General features: G+C 60.7%; 2 protein-coding genes across 3 annotated transcripts; one reads left to right on the top strand and one right to left on the bottom strand.

Moving 5' to 3' along the window:
• Nucleotides 1–6,630: 6,630 nt before the first annotated feature.
• Nucleotides 6,631–11,660, bottom strand: LOC122170158 (probable beta-D-xylosidase 2). Of its 2 annotated transcripts, XM_042836813.1 has the most exons (15): nt 11,576–11,660; nt 10,023–11,489; nt 9,798–9,958; nt 9,561–9,720; nt 9,239–9,409; nt 9,077–9,168; nt 8,841–8,998; nt 8,663–8,766; nt 8,365–8,583; nt 8,193–8,278; nt 7,934–8,070; nt 7,756–7,845; nt 7,441–7,649; nt 7,150–7,356; nt 6,631–7,064 (listed from the first exon to the last, which is right to left on the bottom strand). In XM_042836813.1, exons 2-15 carry the CDS (start codon nt 10,251–10,253, stop codon nt 6,777–6,779), a joined length of 2,313 nt encoding a protein of 770 aa, XP_042692747.1. In that variant the 5' UTR covers nt 10,254–11,489; nt 11,576–11,660; the 3' UTR covers nt 6,631–6,776. The 2 variants fall into 2 exon arrangements, with proteins under 2 accessions (XP_042692747.1, XP_042692748.1); XM_042836814.1 differs by having other exon boundaries at nt 10,023–11,635.
• Nucleotides 11,661–11,944: 284 nt separating this feature from the next.
• On the top strand, nt 11,945–16,696 carry TRAPPC3 (trafficking protein particle complex subunit 3). The gene is made up of 5 exons (XM_042836812.1): nt 11,945–12,008; nt 13,998–14,095; nt 14,285–14,384; nt 14,617–14,799; nt 15,121–16,696. Exons 1-5 carry the CDS (start codon nt 11,967–11,969, stop codon nt 15,238–15,240), a joined length of 543 nt encoding a protein of 180 aa, XP_042692746.1. The 5' UTR covers nt 11,945–11,966; the 3' UTR covers nt 15,241–16,696.
• The last annotated feature ends 3,939 nt before the right edge of the window (nt 16,697–20,635 follow it).

The following is a 20,635-nucleotide window of genomic DNA, read 5'->3' on the forward strand; positions in this document are numbered from 1 at the left end:
TCCCCGAGCTTGTGGGGCTGAGAGTCTGCTCAGAGCCTGCTCCGTTGTGCGTGGACCCAAATGGACCACTGGCACTGAGCGGTGACCTGTGTGGGGGTGACCCATGCAGGGTGCAGTGCAGCCAGAGCACCCTGCGGAGAGCAGCATGCTGCTCAGACTGTCTGCCCCATGCAAGTGCTCCATTTAGGATCACAGCCCTGATTCCTGTGCAGCAGGAAGGGTCGGTGCTTCTGCCCAGCCCAGCCCCATGGGCACCACCAACACTGGCACTGCTATGCGCGTTGGCCCCAGCTCTGACTGCAGTGAGGACACCGGGGACCCACGGCCCCAGTGTGTGATCCTCCCCACGGGGCGCCGTCCCGCACCGCTCAGCCGTGTTTGTGGAACTCTCTGCAATCTTCAGAGAGGGGCAAAGTATGGGCTGTGCAAACACGGCCGGCGCCGCTCCTTCACACCGTAGCTGGACGAGCACGGGGACAGCGCTGAGCCGCACCGCATGGGGGACTGCACCCAACCACGACCCCCCCCCCCCCGTGGGCGCATCGCTCCTCGGATGGGCTCAGCACAGGATCAGCCCTCCTACTGCTTTCCGGCTATTTGTGCTGCAGGAAGGAGGTTGTCCCCTGCTCCCACACACCCACAGCCTCAGCACAGCCAGAAAGGACAAGGGCTCCCACCCCTCCCCGCTCCCACCCACAGGCACTGCAGCAATGCAGCCCACGGGGATCAGCCCACCAGCTGAGCCGGGACGCCGCTCAGGCTGACACCACGCAGCAGATGGACATCCCACCCCATCCTTGCAGCGTGAGAAGCAGCACCGAGTCCCTACAGCCACCCATCGCCACAGGGCACGGAGCTGCCACGCAGCCCATGGGCAGGATCCGTCCCGCCCCGATGGCCATGGGGACAGCAGCACCCAGCGCCGTGGGGCACAGCCACAAACCCCAAAAGCCACAGCCCAGGAGCGGCCCTGCACCATCTGTCCCTGTCGCTGCCGCAGCACAGCAGCTGCCCTGAAACCCAACGCTGGGGCATTCCAGAGGGGATCAGCTCCCAGCCCCAAACACTGCATCCCACAGCCCCCAGCCCTGCTGTCCCGCAGAGGAGACATCGCTGCGCGCAGAGCAGTGTGACCTCAGTGGGATGCTGGGATGGCCGTGGGGTGAGGTGCTGTGCCTCCAGCCGGCCCTGCTGGAAGAGTGCTGCGGTGCCAGAGCCCACCTGGCTCCTCTCGTGGGTCCCTGTGCCACCAGCACACCCATGTGCCACCGAGTGCCACCGGCACCTCCTGCCCGGCACGCGGCCAGCGCTGCTCAGCCAGGCGGAGGCAATTCCCGGTGCGATGAAGCGAGAGCACATCACAACCCCGGGGGGTTGGAGAAGGCGAGCAGCCTGAGCCCAGCACTGCAGAGGGGCCCTGGGGGGCTTCCCAGCGGGGAGGGCAGGGAGGGCTGCACAGCACCTTCACCTCGGCTCCCCCCAATTTATCCTCACATACCCGCTGAGCGGCCGGCCGCACTGCAGCATCCCCAGGTTGTCCGTTTTGGCACAAAGGTTCTGGCTGCTGGAACACCGGATGGGGCTGAGCCCAATCTGGGACAGGGAGGTGGGTGCAGTGCAGCTCATCCATGGTGTCCCAGCGCTGGGACCACAGATCCAGGCTGCTTGGCCACCACCGCCCCAGGGCACATGTCCCTGGCTGGGGTGGAGGATAGCTTGTGTGGTGCCCAGAGATGAGAACTCGGTGCAAACCTCAGCCCCAAAGCCACCGACGGCTCTGCATGGCCTGGTGGGGATACACACGTGTCCTTGGGGGACTCATGTCCCCTCTCCAGTTGTGTCCCCACCTTGATAACAGCACCACCAGCCTCGCAAACAGACGGGGAAGGCTGAGCCTCCAGAGCTGCTCTGTGTCCCCATCAGCTCCCAGTACCACCTGCATGGAGCAGGTATGGGTATTCGACAGGGACAGGGGCTGCCGAGGCCACCAGAGCCCTGTGGCATTCACAAGGGTGCACAGAGACCCTTTCCCCTCCGTTCCACAGCACCGTGCTGTGCCCACTCCCACTTGGCTCCTGGGAATGTGCAGCATCACACATCCCTGAGGGGTGGGGACAGTGAGCATCCCATGCATGTCCCCTGCACATCCCTATCCAGGGGTCTCTGCTCCTGCCTAGGGCCAGCCCTGCTCTGGGACACGGATACTCAGGGTGCAAGGGCGCTGTGACCAACAGAGGTGTGGGGAACTGGAGAGCAACAAGGGGAACTTGGGAGATGGGATCTTGTGGCCACAGCTGGGGGGTTTCCAGGGTTTAAAATATACCCAGAGGAAAGCAGAACGTGCCCAGGCTGCTCCTGGGCTCCATCACCCCAGACACAGGGCACAGGACCGGGGTGTGGGCAGCACCTGACTGCCATCCGTCTGCACAGCGCAGAGCAGCGACAGGAGGTGCCCACGTCCTTGGGGTGACCCACAGCAGCCGGCACCGCACCGGGAAGCAGCACTGCAGGCAGGGCAAGGGGCTGAGCTCTGCTGGGGGCAGGGTTTGTGGAGAGCACCTCTAAAATGCAGCTCCTCTATTAGGTGGGCACCTACCGGGTGCTCTGTGGGATCCCACGAGGCCGCCCTCGCCGCACTGTTCGGTCCCCAGCCCCGCTCACAGCCAGCTGAGAGCCATACCGACTATTTTGGACGTGGCACCACGCGACCGTGACTGTCACATCGCTGCTCCACACGTCACATCACGTTGGTTCCATCAGGCTCTCCCTGCTCCCAACGCCGGCGCTGGCAGGCGACCAGCTGCCCTGCACCCCCTGCTGCCCCGTGCCAGGAGAGCCCGACGGGACCCAAATAAGCACCGTCTGTGCCTGCCCTGCGCCCTGCTCTGCGGCGTGCTGATTCTGCATCCCGCTGGTGGCCAGGAAAGGGGAACCCACTGTGTCTGGGACTGCTGTAGGGTGAGGCACGGAACGCACGCTAGGGTCACCCGACCGAGGGGTGAGGATGTGCTTCAGCCAGCAGCTCTCCGCTCTGCAGGAGGACCCGTGCGCCGAGCGGAGCTTCCTCTGCACGCAGCCGAGGGCGGCCTCATCCCCGGGAAGCTCCGACGCCAACGGGCCGCGCTTTGGGGCGGCAGCCGAAGCGAAGCAGGGAACCGAAAGGCGCAGCGATGCTCGGCGGTGCTGCGGATGGAGGAGCAGCGGGTGGGACGCAGACAAAATGTCTGCAGCGCTGTAGGGCGAGAGCGGCTGGGAGCGGGCATGCGGCTCTGCGCGCCCCGATAACAGCCGCACGGCACCGGGCCGGCACGCGGCCCTCCCCCGCCCCGATGAATCACAGCGCGGCGCTGCGCGGGGCCGGGGGGGGCGGGGGGGGAGGGGAGGGGAGAGCGGAGAGCGGAGAGCTTCTCCTCTTCCTCCGTCGGTGGAAGCGGCGCCACAAAGCACCGCTCGGGGCCGGGAGAGCCGGAGAACGGCCCGGAGCAAAGCGGGACCGCCGCCCTCTGCCCGATCGCACCGGAGTTCAGCCCGGGGCACCGGGAGGGCACCGACGGGCGCCGCTCAGCCCCGCCCGGGCCGCCCCCGCCCCGCACCGCCTCGCAGCGCTCCGTGCGGAGCGGAGAGCAGCGGATGGGGACGATGCCCCGCACCCCGCCGGGGAGGACTCCCCAAGGGCACGGGCTCCAGCGCGCCGCGGGGCCGGGGGCTGCGCTCCCCCCCTTCCCCTCCCCCTTCTTCCTCTCCTCCGCCAAAATGGAGGGGCGGCCCCGCGCCGCCGAGCTTTGTCCGCTCCCGGCCCCGCGTTGCGGGCGGCCCCTCCGCTCCCCGCATCCCCCTCGGCCCCAACCACCGCCCGGCCCCGCACCGCACCCTCCCGGCTTTGCGGCCACCGCCCCTACGGCTCCGGAGCACCGAGGCCGCATCCCGCGTCCCCACCCGCACCGCGCTGCGGCCCTGGGCCATCACCCCCCGCCTTCCGCAGAGCCGCATCCCGCACCCCCGCCCTCCCCGGGCCCGCATCCCGCACCCGGCCCGCTCCCCGCAGCCGTACCGGGCGCAGCTCGGCGTTGGGGCTCCCGCCCGGCGCGGTCGCTCTCCATGGCGCGGGGCGGTGCAGGGGGCCGGGCCGTTCCGAGCTGTGCCGCGCCGCGCCGCCCCGGCTCCCCCCGGCCCGCGGGGGAGGAATCTCGGAGCTCCCCGCCCCGGCCCCGCGCCTGCCGGCACCGATGGGGTGGGATGGGATGGAGCCGAGATGCTCCGCCCGATATCACCGCTCCGGGCACCGCTGCCGGTGTTGAGGCTGATCCTCAGCCCCGCGTTCGCCCACCTCCATCCTTTCTTGTTTTCTCCCAAATGCCGGTTCTCACAACCACGCTCACCTCTCCCAGCATCACCTGGAGCCGGTCCCCAGCGCGTATGAACCTGAAGGCAGAACCTGCCCTGCCTGCACAGCCACCGCCATCTGGGTCAGCAGCCCCGTCACCGCCAGCCCAAAGGGACGCTCATTTCCATCCCAGAGCTCCGTCTCCACCATTTGTGGGCCTCACCCCCATCCCTCTGCCTCCTGAAGCCCCCAGCACCGCCAGCAGCTGCTCCACACCACAGGGTGATGCCGATGCACCACTGCACCGGGCCACTCCACATCCCACCCTCACCCCAACAACAGGGGCGACCCACGGGGCCGCAGCACCTTTGGGTGCAGGGGGATGCAGTGATGCACAGTTCAGGTTCCTGCAGGCATCGCCCTGTCAGAGGCGCCTGTTTTGGGAATGATGTCACCGCGAGGCCAGGAGATCCCCTGCCATCCCTCCTCCTGCCAAACAGGTTCCCCAAACCCCTGCCCTCTGTTCTTCTGACTCAGGGATGGGAGCAGGCAGGCCCAGAGCTGACAGAGGGGTGAGGGGGGCTGGCCGGGTCTGGGAGTCACCTCTGTGCATAGATCAGATGGGGACATGCAGCTTGGCACACCCTTAGGTTGGAACCAGCAGGGATGGGGGCACAGGGTACCAACAGGGACCTGCTCCGTGCTGCCATAGGTGTGACCACCCACATCAAAACTGGGTGCCTCTCTCTCGGCATCACTGACTGCACCCTGTGGGCTCCTGGCCTGGCTCAGAGCTGGGATTTTCCCCACATTCCTAGCAGCCACACAGCCCCGAGGGGATGGGATGGGGCACAGCCCCATCGAGTCTCAGGGTGGCACTGAGGAACAGCCTGCAATCACCCAGAGCACCGCAGCGCTGCGGGTCCACGCTCCCTCAGGGCAATGTGGGGCAGGGGCCAAGGGCAGCAGCACTGCAGAGCTGTGCCAGCCCCACTCAGTGCCTCTTACAAGCAGCAGCACTGCCATCGATTGCTCTGCTGCAGGCACAGCGCCGCTGCTGGGGGTGCTGGCTCCAACCCCCCCCCCCCCCCCCCCGTTCCCATGGATGCTGGGAACTGCCGCCGAGCTCACGGAAAAATCAATGAGCTCATCACAAGCACTGCACACCCTGAGCTGCACCGCTTGGCTGCACTCCCCAAATCCCTCTGTGCTGCCCAGACCCCTGGCCCAAGGTTCGACCCCCAGCCCTGCTCCATGAGATTGGGCTGCCACAGGTCCCCCCTCAACCCAGCCCCAGCCCCGAAGTTCGTTCCAGTGCCTCATCCCAACCTCTCAGCCCCACTGCCTGCAGGGTGCTGAGCACCCCCAAAATCGAAGGATAATTACAGCAGCAGCACTGCCCCGTGACTGTGGCAGGATGGGTGCAAATGGGGATGGGAGAGCGGCAAACACAGCCCTGCTGGCGGGGCTGACATCATGGAGCAAAGTGCTGCAGGACACCCCATCCTGACCCCTCTGCCTCACACCTCCTCCTCCAGCCCCAGGACTTTGTCCCCTCCCCAGGCTGCTCCCATCCCATAGCTCTGCATACCAAGGCCGAGCTGAACCCCAAAATGCTGACCCTGATCGCTACGAGATCCTGCAAATGAGGGTCTGTGCCCTGAGCTCCTTACTATGGGGCTGCTGCAAAACGATGCCTGGTGGGGACCAGTGATAAATGGGCCTGCATCAGGCTGAGCCCTGCCCTGCCCCAGCTCTGTAATTATCCCAGGCAGCATCTGTAATTAGTGCCCTGATGTCATGATGCTGGGCCTGGGCTGCCTCACACGGTCCCTGCATGCCCCACCTCATCCTCCTGCCCCATGGCTCAGGGCTTGGGGGGGGATCGTTTCCCCACAATGCCATCCCCAGAAGATCCCAAACCTCTCTACCCCCCCCCCAAACGTGGCTGCAGCCCCACACCCATCCCATGCCCCGCAGCCGTCAGACCCACGTGTGCCCCAGCCCTATTTATAGCTGCCCAGCCGCCTGGGCCAGCTCCAGCACATTCCCTGCACCGAGAGGGGAGCACCTCCCCCCCAGCCCCGAGCAGAGCAGGACTGGATCCGTCCCCAGGAAGGAGAGTGGTTGCACAGCCTTGGGGTGACAAGGAGAGAGGGCTGGGGGGCAAAAGTGCAGCACGAAATTGATCAGAGTGCTGGATCCAACCCTAGAGCAGCTCTGGGTGCTCTGAGCTGGGGTGAAGCGTGTGCTGGGGTGGCACTACCGTATGGGTGCTTGTAGCCACAGGACACACACACAGCATGCTGGCTGGACACAGCCTCCTGGAGATCAGAGGGCACTTTATTGCAAGGCAGAGCACCGTGCTCCCCCTGTCCTGCACAGCCACTGCACATCATCCTTCCTCCAGCTCCCCACACCCCAGGACTCATCCTCACACCCATCCCCACCTCTAGCAGCTGTGCAGTGCCCGGGCAGCCCCAGCGACACTGAACTTTGCGCTCAACACTTCCGAGGGTGCCCTCATCTGCTGCTCTGGCTGCTGCCCACCAGCAAAGAGCGTGAAGGCTCCGGGCTCCAGGTGCCACTGCTGGGTCCAGACGGCACGCTGGGCAGCCAACACCCCGAAGGACAGCTTGGTGGCACCACCAGCAGGAACGGCCACGCGGCGGAAAGCCACCAGCTGCCAGCGCGGCACCGGCACAGACGGCTGCTCCCAGCGCAGGTACAGCTGCACCACCTGCAAGGAGGGGATCAGCAGGAGGGACCCCAGCCTCACCCGAGCCCCCCAGATGGCCACAGATGCGTGGAGCAGCCACGCTCACCTCCTCACTGTCACGTGGCCCCGTGTTCTCCAGCACCACCGACACGGAGAGGTTGGCGCAGATGGGCAGCACCGGGGGGCTCAGCACCAGGTCCCGGTAGTGGAAGGTGGTGTAGGACAGCCCGTATCCAAAGGGGTAGAGGGGAGCCTCCCGCCCGTAGTAGCGGTACGTCCGACCCTCCATGGTGTAGTTCTCCATTGGGGGCACCTATGGGCACAGCAGGGCCATCAGGCGTGAGCACGGTCCCTGGCGACTCCCCGTGGCCACTGAGAAGCTGCGTCCTGCCCTCACCTGGTGCATGCCTGCAGGCCATGTGGCTGGCAGCCTGCCTGCAGGGCTGGCCCCCTGCTCGCCTAACAGGATGCTGGCAATGGCCAGGCCGGTGGCCTGGGCAGGAAAGAAGCAGGCCAGGATGGCCCCCACGCCGTCATGCTCCTGTGCCCAGCTCACATCCAGAGGCCCCGCATTGAACAGCAGCAGGATGACGGGGTGCCCAGCAGCTTCAGGAGAGGGGTTTCACCATGAGCACACCGTGGGTGCTGCTTTGGGGCTTGGAGGGGGACGTGTGCCGTGTCCCCTACCCACAGACCACGTGCAGCGCCCTACCTGCACGCACAGCATCCTGCAGCAGCTGCAGCTGGTGTCCGGGCAGGGACAGGTGCTCGCGGTCCCTCGCCTCCATCTCCACATCCACCCCTGTGTGCAGGAAGCCGAGGGACACCGCGCTGCACTCCGTCCCCACGTTCCCCACACGACAGCATCCATGCCCCGTGCTCCAACCTACCCGTCCCCAGGCACACCAGCACCACATCAGCTCCCTGCACCGCATCCTCCACCTCATCCCTTGAGTAATCCCGGCACTGCGGCTCCCGGCAGCCCGCAGCAAAGCTGATGTTGGCTGGCAGTGTTTGCAGCCCCCTCCTGCGTGGGGCACGGCTGGGTCAGCGCACCATGGGGGCAGCTCCCCGTCACCCCAGGGAAGGGCTGAGAGGAGCAGAGCACACCCGAGGTGCTCCCAGGGCCGAGGACAGACGGGGGCTCACCGTGGTGTGTAGATGTACTGTGGCTCCGGCACCGGTGCGTAGTCCCCAAACAGCACACGGGGGTTGTCTGCAAAGGGACCCACCACCTGCAGAGGGGAGAGGCGTGAAGACAGGCACCCACAGCTCCGTGCCAACAAAGAGATGCACCGGTGAGCAGCAGCCCAGGTCTCACCGCCAGGCGCTTGCCATGCAGCTCGCGGAGCGGCAGCGTGTCCCGCTGGTTCTTCAGCAGCACGAAGCTCTTGATGGCTGCCTCCAGTGAGAGGTTGCGGTGCTCAGGGCTCTGCACCACGCTCAGCTCCAGGGCGTTGTAGGGGTTCATGGCCGGGGGGTCAAACTCCCCCAGCCGTAGCCGTGTGTAGAACAGGGGCCGGACGCGGTCACGCAGCATCTGCCAAAACCCCAGCGTCAAAATCTCAATCACACTTCGGGCACGGGGCAGTCGGGGCACAGGGCTCCCCATCACAGACCTCCAGCGTGATGTTGCCCATGGCCAAGGCCTTGGGGATGTGCATGAAGACGTTGTTCCTCACACCATAGGACAGCTCCAGGTTGAGGCCGGCGTTCACCGACGCTGCAACATTGGAGACAAAGAACCGCTCACCGTGGCCGTGCGGCACCCATTTCACTCCCATCCTGTCCACTCACCAATGGCCGTCTCCAGGTAGGTCTGTGTGTAGTGGTGCCCCAGCAGGATGAGCTCCACAGCCCCCTCGTCGCTCACCACGTAGCCCTCGAAGCCCCACTCGCCCCGCAGGATGTCCGTCAGCAGCTTCTTGTTGGCGCAGGCAGGGACGCCATTGATCCTGTTGGAGCAGGACAGTGCAGCTGGGGAGAGGGGCAGTGCCACGCGACCCCCCCTTGAGCCCCTCGTGCTCAGTTACCTATTGTAGCTGCACATGAAGCTGTAGGACCCGGCACGCACACATGCCTGGAACTGGGGCAGGAAGGTGGTGCGCCAGTCCCGCTCCAGCACCTGTGCACACGGTGGCAGAAACATCAGCACTCGGGGGGCATCCACTGCCCCGTGCCCCCGCCGCGCTCACCTGGGCATCAAAGCTGAGCCTGGACACGGGGATGTTCTCAGGGCCACCGTGCACGCTGAAGTGCTTGCAGCCAGCACTGGCCTTGATGTAGCGGGGGTGCTGACCCTGCAGGCCCTGCACAAAGCTCGTGGCCAGCTCTGCAGTCAGGTACGGATCCTCCCCGTACGTCTCCTGGAGGTGCAGCAGAGGGATGCAGGGTCACAGCGCTTCCGCAGACCTCCCACCCCCACGGCCCTCATCCAGAGCTGCTGCCATCCTCAGGATGCTGCAGCACGGTCCCGTGGGGCTGGATCCCACCCTGACCCCACCTCCGTGCCGGCACCTGATTCCTGCCCCACAGCGGGTGCCTCATGATGTTGAGCACAGGACTGAAGCAGCTGAGCCCCGTGTGGTCATCGTAGCGGCCGGCAGCGATGAAGGAGTTGTGCTTGGCACGCACTTCGGTGGCCGTGGCGTTGGCCACTCGGTACACGAGCTCAGGGCTGCGGGGAGAGCAAGGGGGTGTCAGGGCCGGTGTGTGCGGGCTCCACTGCACAACGGGCACCACCAGCCCTCGTACCTGAAGGCAGCAGCCAGCCCCAGCGCCTGGGGGAAAGCCGTGGCCCAGCCGGGTGCCTCCGCATCGCCCCGCAGGCACTCGGTGTTCCAGTTGTAGGGCGCGATGCCCAGGCGTGGGATGGGGGGTGCGGGGCCGTTCCGCAGGGCTCCCCCCCTCGCCATCTGCGGGCCACAGGTGCTGAGCAGGAGTTGAGGGCTGTGCCCCCTCCCCTCAACGTGCCCTCACCTGCAGCACCATCTCGGCGGGGGTCAGCCGGTCCAGCAGGTCCTCCAGGCGGCGGTGCCAGGGCAGCGTTGGGTCTCGGAAAGGAAAGGGCTGCGCCTCAGCCCATCCAGGGCTCAGCACCGTGCACAGCAGCACCGCCACGGTTCCGACCCACGCTGACACCGCGCTGCGATGCGCTGGGACTGGAGCCCTCGGGGTTGGGACGCACGGGACGGCGGCTCGGCACGGCATGGCTCGGCTCAGACCGACGGGATCAGCCCCATCCCGGCATCCGCTGCGTGCTGCCGGTGGGGCGGAGCGCTCTGCAGCCCGGCCCTGAGCCAGAGCGGAGCCCCACAGATCTCCCAGGCCAGGGGAAACGGGAAGAGAATGGCGGTGTGGGAAGAGCCACGTGTGCGCGACGGCGAGGGGAGGCCGCGAGTGAGCCAACCCGAACAGACCCTCCGTATGGATTCTCCCTTCCTATGCCCTGTTGCTGCCACCCATCTCTGCCAGCTGGCAGGGCACGGCTGCGTTCTGGCTTCCAGCCCACCGCACACAGCCCCTGGCCAGGGCTGCTCCGCAGCAGGAACCGGCAGAGCCACCCTGTGCAGCCAACCCGGCTCCAGGGAGAGCCCTGCTGCAGGACTGTCCTGGGCTCCAGCAGAGGCAGCAGCCGGGCTGCGCTGGGACAGCCCCGCGCTCAGGGCACCACCTGCCTGACTTCTTGCACTTAAGGTATGTTGCCAGCAGGACAAGCCGTGGCCCTTTAGGGCTAAAAGCCAAAGCAGAAACACCAGGAGGCCTCTGCCCCACATCTACTATTGCCATCTGCTGGCCAAGCAAACAGTGGCGGGGCAGCCCCTGGCTCTAGCAAAACCCAAGTGCTCCCCTGCAACAGGACAGGGCTGCCTTGGTGACACACAGTAGCACGTGCAGCCATGGGCAACTGCACCAGTGATGTTTGCTTTGCGGTTTTCTCACGCTGTCACTCCCTCAAAACAAACCACGAGGTGAGGGCCGGCACTTGGCAGCACCCAGCACCTGCTGCTCACACAGTGCAGGTGACATGGCTGCACTGCAATTCCAAGGAGGAGGAGAAGTGCTTTTAGAACAGCCCCTGGGGTGGCACATCCTGCAGGGTCCCTCTGGTGTTGCTGCTCCTTGCTGCCCAGCTGCAAGCATTCATGCAAGGAATAACAACAGGCTGGGTCAGCACAGCCCAGAACTTCATCATCTGGGTTAAAAACAGAGGAAAAAAAAAAGCTGAAGGCTCCAGGAGAAGAGGCAGAATCTCAGCACCGCCTCCAGATTTGTTGTCCTTGGAGGGGCTGCAATCGAGTGGGGGGCACAGATCCCCCAACACCGCCTATTACTCACAGCAGCTCCAGCAGGTGAAGCATAAGCAGCTCAGTGCAGAAAGCACAGCCCACCTCTGCCAGGAGCTTCACCTCCTGTAACGATGAGGCCCTTCCACGAAGGATTTCCCTTCCGATATAAAAATTATTCGCTCGGAAAAAAATAATGAAAACAACCCTAATTGCACATCACTGCTGCCGCAGGGAGCTCCTTACCGGCAGCTGGGTGCCCACGGGCCCTGCACGGAGCCGAGCACCCATTGTGGTCCGGCGTAGCTCCTCGCAGTCCCGGCCGCGCCCCCTAGCGGCACGCTCCTCCCCGCTACCCAGCCGCCCCAGCGCCTGCCGGGCGCAGAGTCAGCAGAGCAGCGCCGCACGACGGGATTTGTAGGCGCCTCGTAGTCACGTGATGCAGGGCATGCTGGGAAGGATGACCCTCCCCCTCCACCTGACGCATGCGCACTCAGCGAGCGCGTTGCATTGCGGGGCGCGTAGTTCTGAGCGCGGCGCGCAACGCGGGCGGCGAAGCGACGCGGACTACGAATCCCGTGATGCTTTGCGACGCGGTGCCGGAGGGCGGGCCGGGCGAGGCAGCGGGCCGGGCAGGATGTCGCGCCAGGCCGGCCGCGGCACCGAGAGCAAGAAAATGGTAACGGCGGGGCCTGGCGGGGCCCGCGGGTCCCCGCGCCGCCGGCGGGAGCGTCCCGAACGGCTCCGGCTTCGGGCCGGGGCGGGGGGTGCCGGAGGGGCCGGGCCCGGCGTGGGCCGCAGCCGCTTTGGCGCGGGGCTCCTCAGTGCATCGCGCTGCTAAAAGCACAGCTAACGGGAACGCTCTGAGGCGCTCGGATTCCGTTCGATTGCCCGGAAATGAGGAGGCCGTTAGAAATGTTTTAGGTGCACGCCGGGCGCTGTGGGGCCGGTAGCAGTGGGGGGAGCTTCGTTTTACACGCAAACAGCCGGGACCTCCCGCCCGCCCTCCAGCTTCCAGCCCCTCCTTACTAAAATCGCTTAAATCCTTATAAATGGTTGACCCCTCTCTGCGTGTTTGTCAAATTTCCCTGCCGGCAGAGCTCAAGGAGACTTCCGCTTTGTCATTCTTGAGTGCTGAGCACTTAAGTAAGCTTTATCTTCCCAGGACGAAGGCTGAGCTGTAAGCAAGGCAAAGCAACACAAAGTCTGTGTCAATTCTTCAGCTCTGAAACAAAGCGAAATTAGCAAGAGCTGCCTGGCTCCTTTCGGACTCTTGGAGTCACTTGGCTGGCTGCTGTTGGCCTCACGAGTTACAATGACAAGATGGAATTCCCTGTCTCTTCCAACAAACCTGGTTTCTGTTTGTTGAGTGTTGCAGTCTGGGAGTCACTGCTCCTCCTGTGTGTCTCGGCTTGGTGTGAACTTGTTTGGAATGACGTGCAATCAGTGTTGTCACTTAACTCTGATGTTGTCTCTTTTCCCTTCCTTTCTGCCTGCCTGCTGCTTTCATTCTGTAGTATTGGTATTTGCCATTCATTTCACCTTCTGCATCTATGCATCTCATGGTAGGTGATAGGCTTTTAATCTGAGATTAGACTTTCTCTAACGTTTCCGATTGCTAAAACCAAAAGCAGAAATGAAAGTTGAATTATGAGCTTATTTGCTCCTGAACGCTTGCTTTGGATTCCGTGGAAAGCTGAAGCCTGTTGTAGCCTTTGTTTTACAGCCGTGTAATCACTGATCTGCTTCATGGCTCCCAAGGAAACGTGCTGTGAATCACTGGAGCTGTGGTGATGGCTGTGAAAGGAGACACGATCCTGTTGTGTCCTCTGCAGATCTGTGCAGAGTGCAAGTAATGCAGCTCCTAGTCCAGCACAGCCAGCAGCAGTGCACAGTGCGTCTGCTGACCTGACCTGGAACACTCCTTGCTCTTCCTCTTCTGGGTCTGAGAAGCTGATTTCAGCATATGATTTATGTGCTTCTGTAACTTTCCAGGGTTGAGATAAGCACCGCTTCTTCTTGGCAGCAGAATGTAGTAGATCTGTGAATGGACAAGAACGTTTTGTCCTGTTGAAAAGACCAAAAATTAGGTCTGCTCAATGTTGCCAATTTGCAGTGCGTTTCTGAAACAGAAAAGAGGCACAATCTGAGCTGCAGGCCCCTTCACCTCCAGGTCATTGACTGAAATAAATTCAGGTCCTTGGCAGCTGCATGTTATTGCCTGGAGCTGGTCAGAACCACGTGTGAGATGACCTGGAAGTGTCATTCCAGCTACCTGGGGGTGTCCTCGTTAAGGCAGAGCGATGCTCAGTAGTGGCTCACAAGACATGCTAAAAATGACTGTGGAGTGTGAACAGCTTCCTGGTTTGCCTCTGCAGGTCAGCTGTGTGGCCTGCTGATAGCAGTGCTGCTGTGTGGAGAGAGGGAGAGAGCAAAAGTGCTCGAGTGCTCTCTGGTTCCAAGCAGAAAGAGCATTTCTCTGTCCGAGGAGACTGAAGTTGCCTTGCCAAAATAAGAGCTGGGATCTCCTACTGCACAGCAAATACCTCTGAGATGGCAGCTTTCTGTTCCCCTTCTCCAGGCCACTCGAAGCAGCGCTGGACGTAGATGCAGCAGTGCTGTCAGTTTCCATGTTGGCTCGTGCTAACTGCTTTTTACCTCTGCCTAGAACTCAGAGCTCTTCACGCTGACGTACGGCGCTCTGGTCACCCAGCTGTGCAAGGACTACGAGAATGATGAAGATGTCAACAAGCAGCTTGACAAAATGTGAGTGGATCTGCTGGAGCAGAGCTGTAGGAGCTCAAGCTTGCTGCAGAAACGAGGCAGACTGAGTTTTACACAGTACTTCTACTCCCCAGATTCATGTGTTTCTTTCTCCACTTTGGTAGACGCTCGTTGTTTTTCTGCAGCTGTGCTCTTTAATCCATAGCCTGTTCCTCTTGTGTGCTCTCACAGGGGTTACAACATAGGAGTTCGGCTGATAGAAGATTTTCTGGCCCGATCCAATGTTGGGAGGTGCCACGATTTCCGTGAGACTGCAGATGTTATTGCAAAGGTAACTGGCAGAGCTCAGCTTCGTTGGGTTGTTGCTGCTGCTTGCGTTCATTTCAGCGGCACAGGCAGCGTGTGGGCAGGGTTTTACCATGTGCTCTTTCATAGGATTGCAGATGGGATTGTGGTATAAAGAGAGAAAGAATGGTGGAAAATATATGCTGAAATGTATTCAGGAGGTCGCCAACAGCAGAGTGTAACTGACATTCTCGTTTGTGTTCTGTTTGACGTAACAGATAGCATTTAAAATGTACCTGGGCATCACTCCGAGCATCACCAACTGGAGTCCTGGAGGTGATGAGTTCTCTCTGATCTTAGAAAACAACCCCTTGGTGGACTTTGTGGAGCTCCCTGACAACCACTCCACTCTCATCTATTCCAACCTGTTGTGTGGAGTGCTGCGAGGTGCCCTGGAAATGGTGAGCCAACGTCTCTCTTCCAGCAGGATATGAATAATCCAGGGATCTGTAGCACTGAGTGATGGGGTTAATTGGCTTAATTGGACTCTGATCTCTGAAGGGACTCTTGGTTACCCCGTAGGTGTTTTGTTTGTCTAGGCAAGGTGCCCACTGTCCACTGAAAGCCAAAATGCAGAAAGCTGTGATCTTGAAAACTGATACGTCCCTCCCCAGAGCTCTGCACTGCACATCATACCCTCAGAGTCCTTAAGCTTCAGGGTCAGGCAGGAAGCTGCTTCTATAAAGGAGATAAGAGCTCTGCTTTTCTCTTCCATCACCTAGGTTCAGATGGCCGTGGATGTAAAGTTTGTCCAGGACACACTGAAAGGAGACAGCGTCACAGAAATAAGAATGAAGTTCATCAGGCGGATTGAGGACAATCTTCCAGCTGGTGAAGAGTGAATCACAGCCCAGCCTCCTTTGAGGCTGGAGGGGACCAGCTGGTGTTGGCCTTTAGCTTTCATCACAGATCTGTAGGGATCCAGTGCCCCTGTACGTTCAGACTGACTCACTGACTGTTTAAGATGTTGTTCTATTCTTCTACTGTTACTTCCATTTTTCTGTAGAGGGCAATTATCTAGTTGCTGTTTGTTTCACAGGTTCATTCTGAAGCTTTTTCATAAGGTGATGTCGTTTTCATGTTCCCCTGGGAACTCTTTCTACACTTAATTTCTAACTGTGATGTTTGGTTGTGAAAGAACTACTGCTCAGATTCTAAAAGAGCTCCAGTCTGTCCGAACCTGAATCCAGGTTTTATAACTAGAATTGGAGGCTAAGGCATAAGAACCCACTGACTTACTGTTAACTGCTGTCCTTAAAAAGGGTCAAAATTCACTTGGAGATAAGTGCACAGCATTTCTGTAGTTGGTACCAGCAAAATGCAGGCTTGACACCAAGGGGTGATGCCTGACACCCTCCTGGGGAAGCTCCTTTCCTCAGAGAGCAGCAGCAGCACACAGCACTCAGATTCAGGAGACCCATGTGGTTCTTTCTGCTGTTTCTCTTCACAGCAGCATTGGTGAAAGCAGAAACCCAGCAACACCTTCCTCCAACAGGACGCTGTGTGAAGTCTCACCATTCCCCTCCTAAAGGGCAGAGCCAGTAAGTTGCATAGGAAAACCACTGAGCATTTTAGATGGGAGAAAGGAACTAGCAGCTGGAGCTGCATTGTGTTCTGCAGCACAGGGGCTGTGTGCTGAGTCCACAGAACCAGAAACTCAATCTAACAACTGGAAGGTATTAAATTCGTATCAGCAATATTGCCTGCTCTCCTGTTACAGCAGGTAGGAGGAGGGGGGGATGTTCTTACACAGATGTTTAGGCTACAGCAGAATTTCCCACGTTGCTTGAATTGGCAGCCTGTGACACCTGCTGCTCTGCAGAGCGGAAGCATAAAGTAGCATTATATCACACAAAGCAGGATGATGGAAAATCAGCTTCCTCCACCATCCTGTTCAGGCAGAAAACAGTCAGACATTCAATTCTCAAATCACTTTACGTAGCATGAAGGCACACAAACCCACAGAGAACCAGGAGCCTGAGGCTCTCAGCTCTAACTGCCCCAAGAGGGGAGCTGGCAGGCTGGGGACCTTTGTAGGTTTGTGCCTGAGTGTAAGGTGTGAGAGAAAGGTGCAGAGAAGGGCACAGTTTGTGCTGCCACTTGCTGAGGTTCTCCAGGTGCCTCGGGACAGCTCACCTCGTCCCTTTTTGCCCGAGGGAGTCCTTCAGCCAAAGGGTTTGGGTGCCAGGTTTGGGGTGCACAGGTAGGAAAGCTCCGATGTTTCACGTTGTTGACCATTAGAAATCATTTTAAGGCTGCATTTTCAAAGCTATTGCATTAAAAGAATCCCGGTGTCAACTGGTTTGCCTTTGCTTTTTTGAGCTCAGCACTGGGTGTGCATCACCCTGCCCGGTGATGGGAGCACAGCAGCAGGAATGTCTGCCTGCTGTGTGAAAGCTGCTGCTGGGAGGGATTGGGGCTGGGGCTGCTGCTGGGGGCAGCGCTGGGAAACCAGACAGTCAATGTTTGCTTGTTTGAGCAGCAGCATTTTTCTGCCCCGTGAATACCTATGCGTGTGCATCAGCAGAGACTGCTGTCAGCCCGGAGCTGCCCTCACAGCTAAGAAATGCTATTTGTGATTCCTCGGAGCAGAGAAAAGCCGTCTCAGGAGGCTGCGGGTCCCTTCCTGTACCCTCAGCGCAGCGCTGCAGTCAGCCACGCTGTGCTGGGAGTGCGGCATCTCTTCAGGAGCAGCGATTTGAGCCCTCCGAGCTCTAGGAGTTGTGCAGGTGCTGCTACGGAGCATCGGCTCAGCCCTGCGCCCAAAGCCCCGCGCTCACAGTCAGTGCGAGGGCAGGGAGTGACGGCCCCAATTGGGCTCAGGGCGGCAGAGTGGGAGAGGAGCAGCGCAGCTCAGAGCTCCCAGAGGCTCCATCTCAAGCACGAGGGCCCGGGGCCGGGCAGCAGAGCCGGCAGAGGGTGCTGAGAGCTCGCCAGCTCCGGCTCCTACCCGATTGCTCGCAGCCCCGGGGGCCGAGGTGCCCTGCGCTGCTGCCCTATAGCCGTCCTCCGGGCTCTGGCGGTGCGGGCTCGCTGCCTCGCCCCCCAGCTGCCCCCAGGCAGAGGATTTAACCACGGCAGCGGTTGTCCCTGAGCCCTGATGGCATCGCATTTCGGGACTGGGCACAGGCAGGCACAGAGCTCAGGGTTTGTGTCACCAGGGTGGGGGGAAGGATGGGGAGCAGATGAAAGCTTTGCACTGAGGGGCACCGAACCGTTGGTGCCAGGCACGGTGCAGCCAGGCACCCTGCCAGCAGCTCCTGCACCGAAGGGGCTTTTCCCCTTGGCTGGAGCTGGCGAGCATCACAGCATCACGTGCTGCCCTCTGGCCTGCAGCAAGAAGCGAGGCTTGCAGCCAGCACAGCACACCCTAAGGCAACCACTGGCTGTCCCCACGTCCCCTGGGCTGCTCCAGGGCAGGAGAGAGCTCAGCACCCTGCAGCCTCCTCTCCGCTGCTGCAGCCCAGTGGGCCTCCCCCTGCACCCAGAAGGGGCTGCGTGGCGCTGCAGCACTCACGTGGGTCATCGTTCCTCCATCCCTGAGCAGCAGGATGCGTGCATTTCATCCCCACAGAGGTCCTGAGAGGGGCAGCTGGGTCAGAACCAACCCAGGCCCTCCGGAAGAACAAAAAGCAAAAATGGCATTAAGCAAAACAGAACTGTCTATTACCAAGTAGCTCACTGTAGGCAAGGGAGAACATGCAAAAAGCTCTGTTTGAAACCTACTAAATATTACCATGTGCTGTTTATAGGAAACAAATGGGGAAAGGCATGCTGCATCCATAAAAGCCCGAACATGGTTGGAGTTGGACCGAAGCCTTTCCACGGCTCTAGGTTATTGAATACCCTCTGCTTTCATGTGGTGCCAGCCCTGACCCCTGGACACATACCACGAAGGGGAAAGTTGACTTGTGGAAATAATAGACATTCCTAATGAGCAATTTAACCTGGCAGGAAGAGAGGCAGCTTTCGGCTCCTCGTATCTGTGTGATATTCAGGATGACAGTGGCAGCGTGCAGGCAGGAGGGGAGAGCAGCCCAAGGGGAAGGGGCTGTAGGACCCCAGGCGATGTGTTGCCTCTGCAGGGCCACATCCTGACCCCACGCCCAGCTCTGGGTGCTGGCAGTTGGATTTGCAGAGTTGCTGCTGCAGTGTCCAGAGAGAGCAGGAGCTTTTCCAGCTCTCCTCCTGCAGAGGGAGGGCCGTGGGGCAGTGCTGGGCACACACTGCTGGGAATCCATTTCCTTCTCTGCTCAGCACAGGAGGGTTTGAGCTCCCAGCACTCAGGACTCTGCTCTGCCACTGCTGGTGCTGGGACAGGGAGCTGTGCAGGAGGGACACGTTTCCAGGCCGCTGTCCTCACTGCTGGGGCACTTCCTGCAGCTGTCAGCCAGATGTGCAGCGCTCGCTGGGGCTGCACAAAGGGACATTTCCTCCACCAGGGCAGAAGCACAGGGATGGCAGCTCCCCAGCAGGGTGGCACCGTGCAGCTCAGGGATGTTTTTGTCACATTCCTCCTCCTTCTCCCAGCACAAAACACAAACCAAGCAGGGATGAGGGCAATGCCACTCCTCCAAAAGCTCTGCTCACCAGGAACCCCCCCCACCTTGCCATGCTCCCATTGGGTTCATGCTTCACTTTTCTCTTTCCTCATTGTTTGCTCTTCCCTCTTCCTGGGAAAAAAAAAAATTAAAAGGGAAAAAACATCCCCAATCTATACTTGCAAACAGCCTGCTGTATCCTGACTCATAGAAAGGCTGAGGGCAGGAGGCAAGGTGCTGCAAGAAAGGACCAGCCCTGCTTTGCTGAGGGCCTTTAATTACAGACACTGATTGCTCCTTGGCCTCAGGTTCTGTGCCTGGAGGGGCTCAGCCCAGCAATGCGGGGACCATCCCCTCCCTTTTGGCATTTGGGCTCAGCATCATCACTGATGAATACATGCAAATCCAGATTTCAGAGCAGGATCCCATTGAGTCACAGCTTAAAAAAAACCCAGGGGTGGGAGGGTGAGCAGGGCAGTGCTGGGTGCTTAGGGCACAGATCTGTGCCCAGCCAGGGCTCCTGGCCAACCCAACCGAGCGTTTCCCAGCCCTCCATGCATCCCATTTGAACATGCAATGTGCTTTGTGGCCAAAAACATTTAGCATGTTACGTGCCCTGGGAAGCTGGTGGGGGACAAGGTAGGCAGAGTGGCTGTGCCATACCATACCCAAGAGATGGGACACATTGGGGGCATCAGAACAAGATGAAGGAAACTCTCCCAGCAGCACCAAACCCTCAGCCAGGCTATTACATCAGGCTTTACATCAGGCTGCTGGAGAGCCAGCATCCCCTGCTCCCAGCCTGAGGCAGCCCAAGGAAAGGTAGCATTACAGTTTTAATTAGCACCGTCATTACCATTTGAGGATCTGCCTGCACCAGTGTGGGTGTGAGCTGCTGATCCAGCAGAGCTCAGTGCCTGCAGTGGGATGCAGCACCCATGGGACCCCCAGCACCTCCCTGGCTGAGTTTCCAGGGGCCAATGACCATCCAACCCCAGGGATTTGCAGTGCCCAGAGGAGCACTGGGACACAATGAGCTCCTTAGCTGCAGGCTGCAGGCCAGGAAAAGGAAAGAGAGACATTTGATGGGAAATGTTTGTTTTCTTTTAGAATAGTTTTAATTGTGGCTTCCAATGGGAGGGAAATGGTGAAGCACTCTGCATGTCCTCGAGCTGCACCCAATGGGGTTGTAGGGCACAAAGCTGTGGGCAGCACAGAACAGAGCCCACCCTGCTGCGTGCAACCTGGCACTCCGGGTTAAATCTGCCCTCCAGCAGCTCAGGGCTGGGATGTCCCAGCAGAACTTGCAGAGAGGGCTCATCCTAAAGGCTGCCCAGCATCCCCATGCATGGGGAAAGGGCACCGGTGCTTGTGCCAACAGGTGGCAGTGGGCTCCAGTGGGCTCCTCCTCATGGTTTGGGGGTTAGTTTGAAATCAATGCCAGACCACAGCACCGCAGCCTGCAATGCCAGGATGTGGTCTGACCCCGACCCCATCCCCATCCCCCACCCCCTCCCCCTCCCCCTCCCCCTCCCCCTCCCCATCCCATCCCCCTGTGGTGAGCAGCTGGCCACAGCCAGACCCGACCCTGATGGCTGCAGCGGAGGCTGCAAGCAGTTAAGTTAGCAGAGAGAGGAGAATAACCATGCAAGCATTTAACAGCATTCCCCTCCCCGAGCGAAGCTCAGCCCCAGAT

The sequence above is a fragment of the Centrocercus urophasianus genome, unplaced genomic scaffold, assembly GCF_019232065.1.
Source record: "Centrocercus urophasianus isolate 14NV4802_14NV808 unplaced genomic scaffold, USGS_Curo_1.0 seq_633, whole genome shotgun sequence".
Taxonomy (NCBI): domain Eukaryota; kingdom Metazoa; phylum Chordata; class Aves; order Galliformes; family Phasianidae; genus Centrocercus; species Centrocercus urophasianus.

Excerpts from the sequence above, each read along its gene's own strand:
- LOC122170158 (XM_042836813.1), bottom strand. The coding sequence starts at position 10,253 with ATGCCGTGCCGAGCCGCCGTCCCGTGCGTCCCAACCCCGAGGGCTCCA. Across the intron at positions 8,279-8,364 it reads TGCATGGCAAGCGCCTGGCG|GTGGTGGGTCCCTTTGCAGA; the intron begins GTGAGACCTGGG and ends TCCCCTCTGCAG. Across the intron at positions 7,650-7,755 it reads GCAGGATGCTGTGCGTGCAG|CTGCTGGGCACCCCGTCATC; the intron begins GTAGGGCGCTGC and ends CCTCTCCTGAAG.
- TRAPPC3 (XM_042836812.1), top strand. The coding sequence starts at position 11,967 with ATGTCGCGCCAGGCCGGCCGCGGCACCGAGAGCAAGAAAATG. Across the intron at positions 14,385-14,616 it reads CTGCAGATGTTATTGCAAAG|ATAGCATTTAAAATGTACCT; the intron begins GTAACTGGCAGA and ends TTGACGTAACAG. Across the intron at positions 14,800-15,120 it reads TGCGAGGTGCCCTGGAAATG|GTTCAGATGGCCGTGGATGT; the intron begins GTGAGCCAACGT and ends TCCATCACCTAG.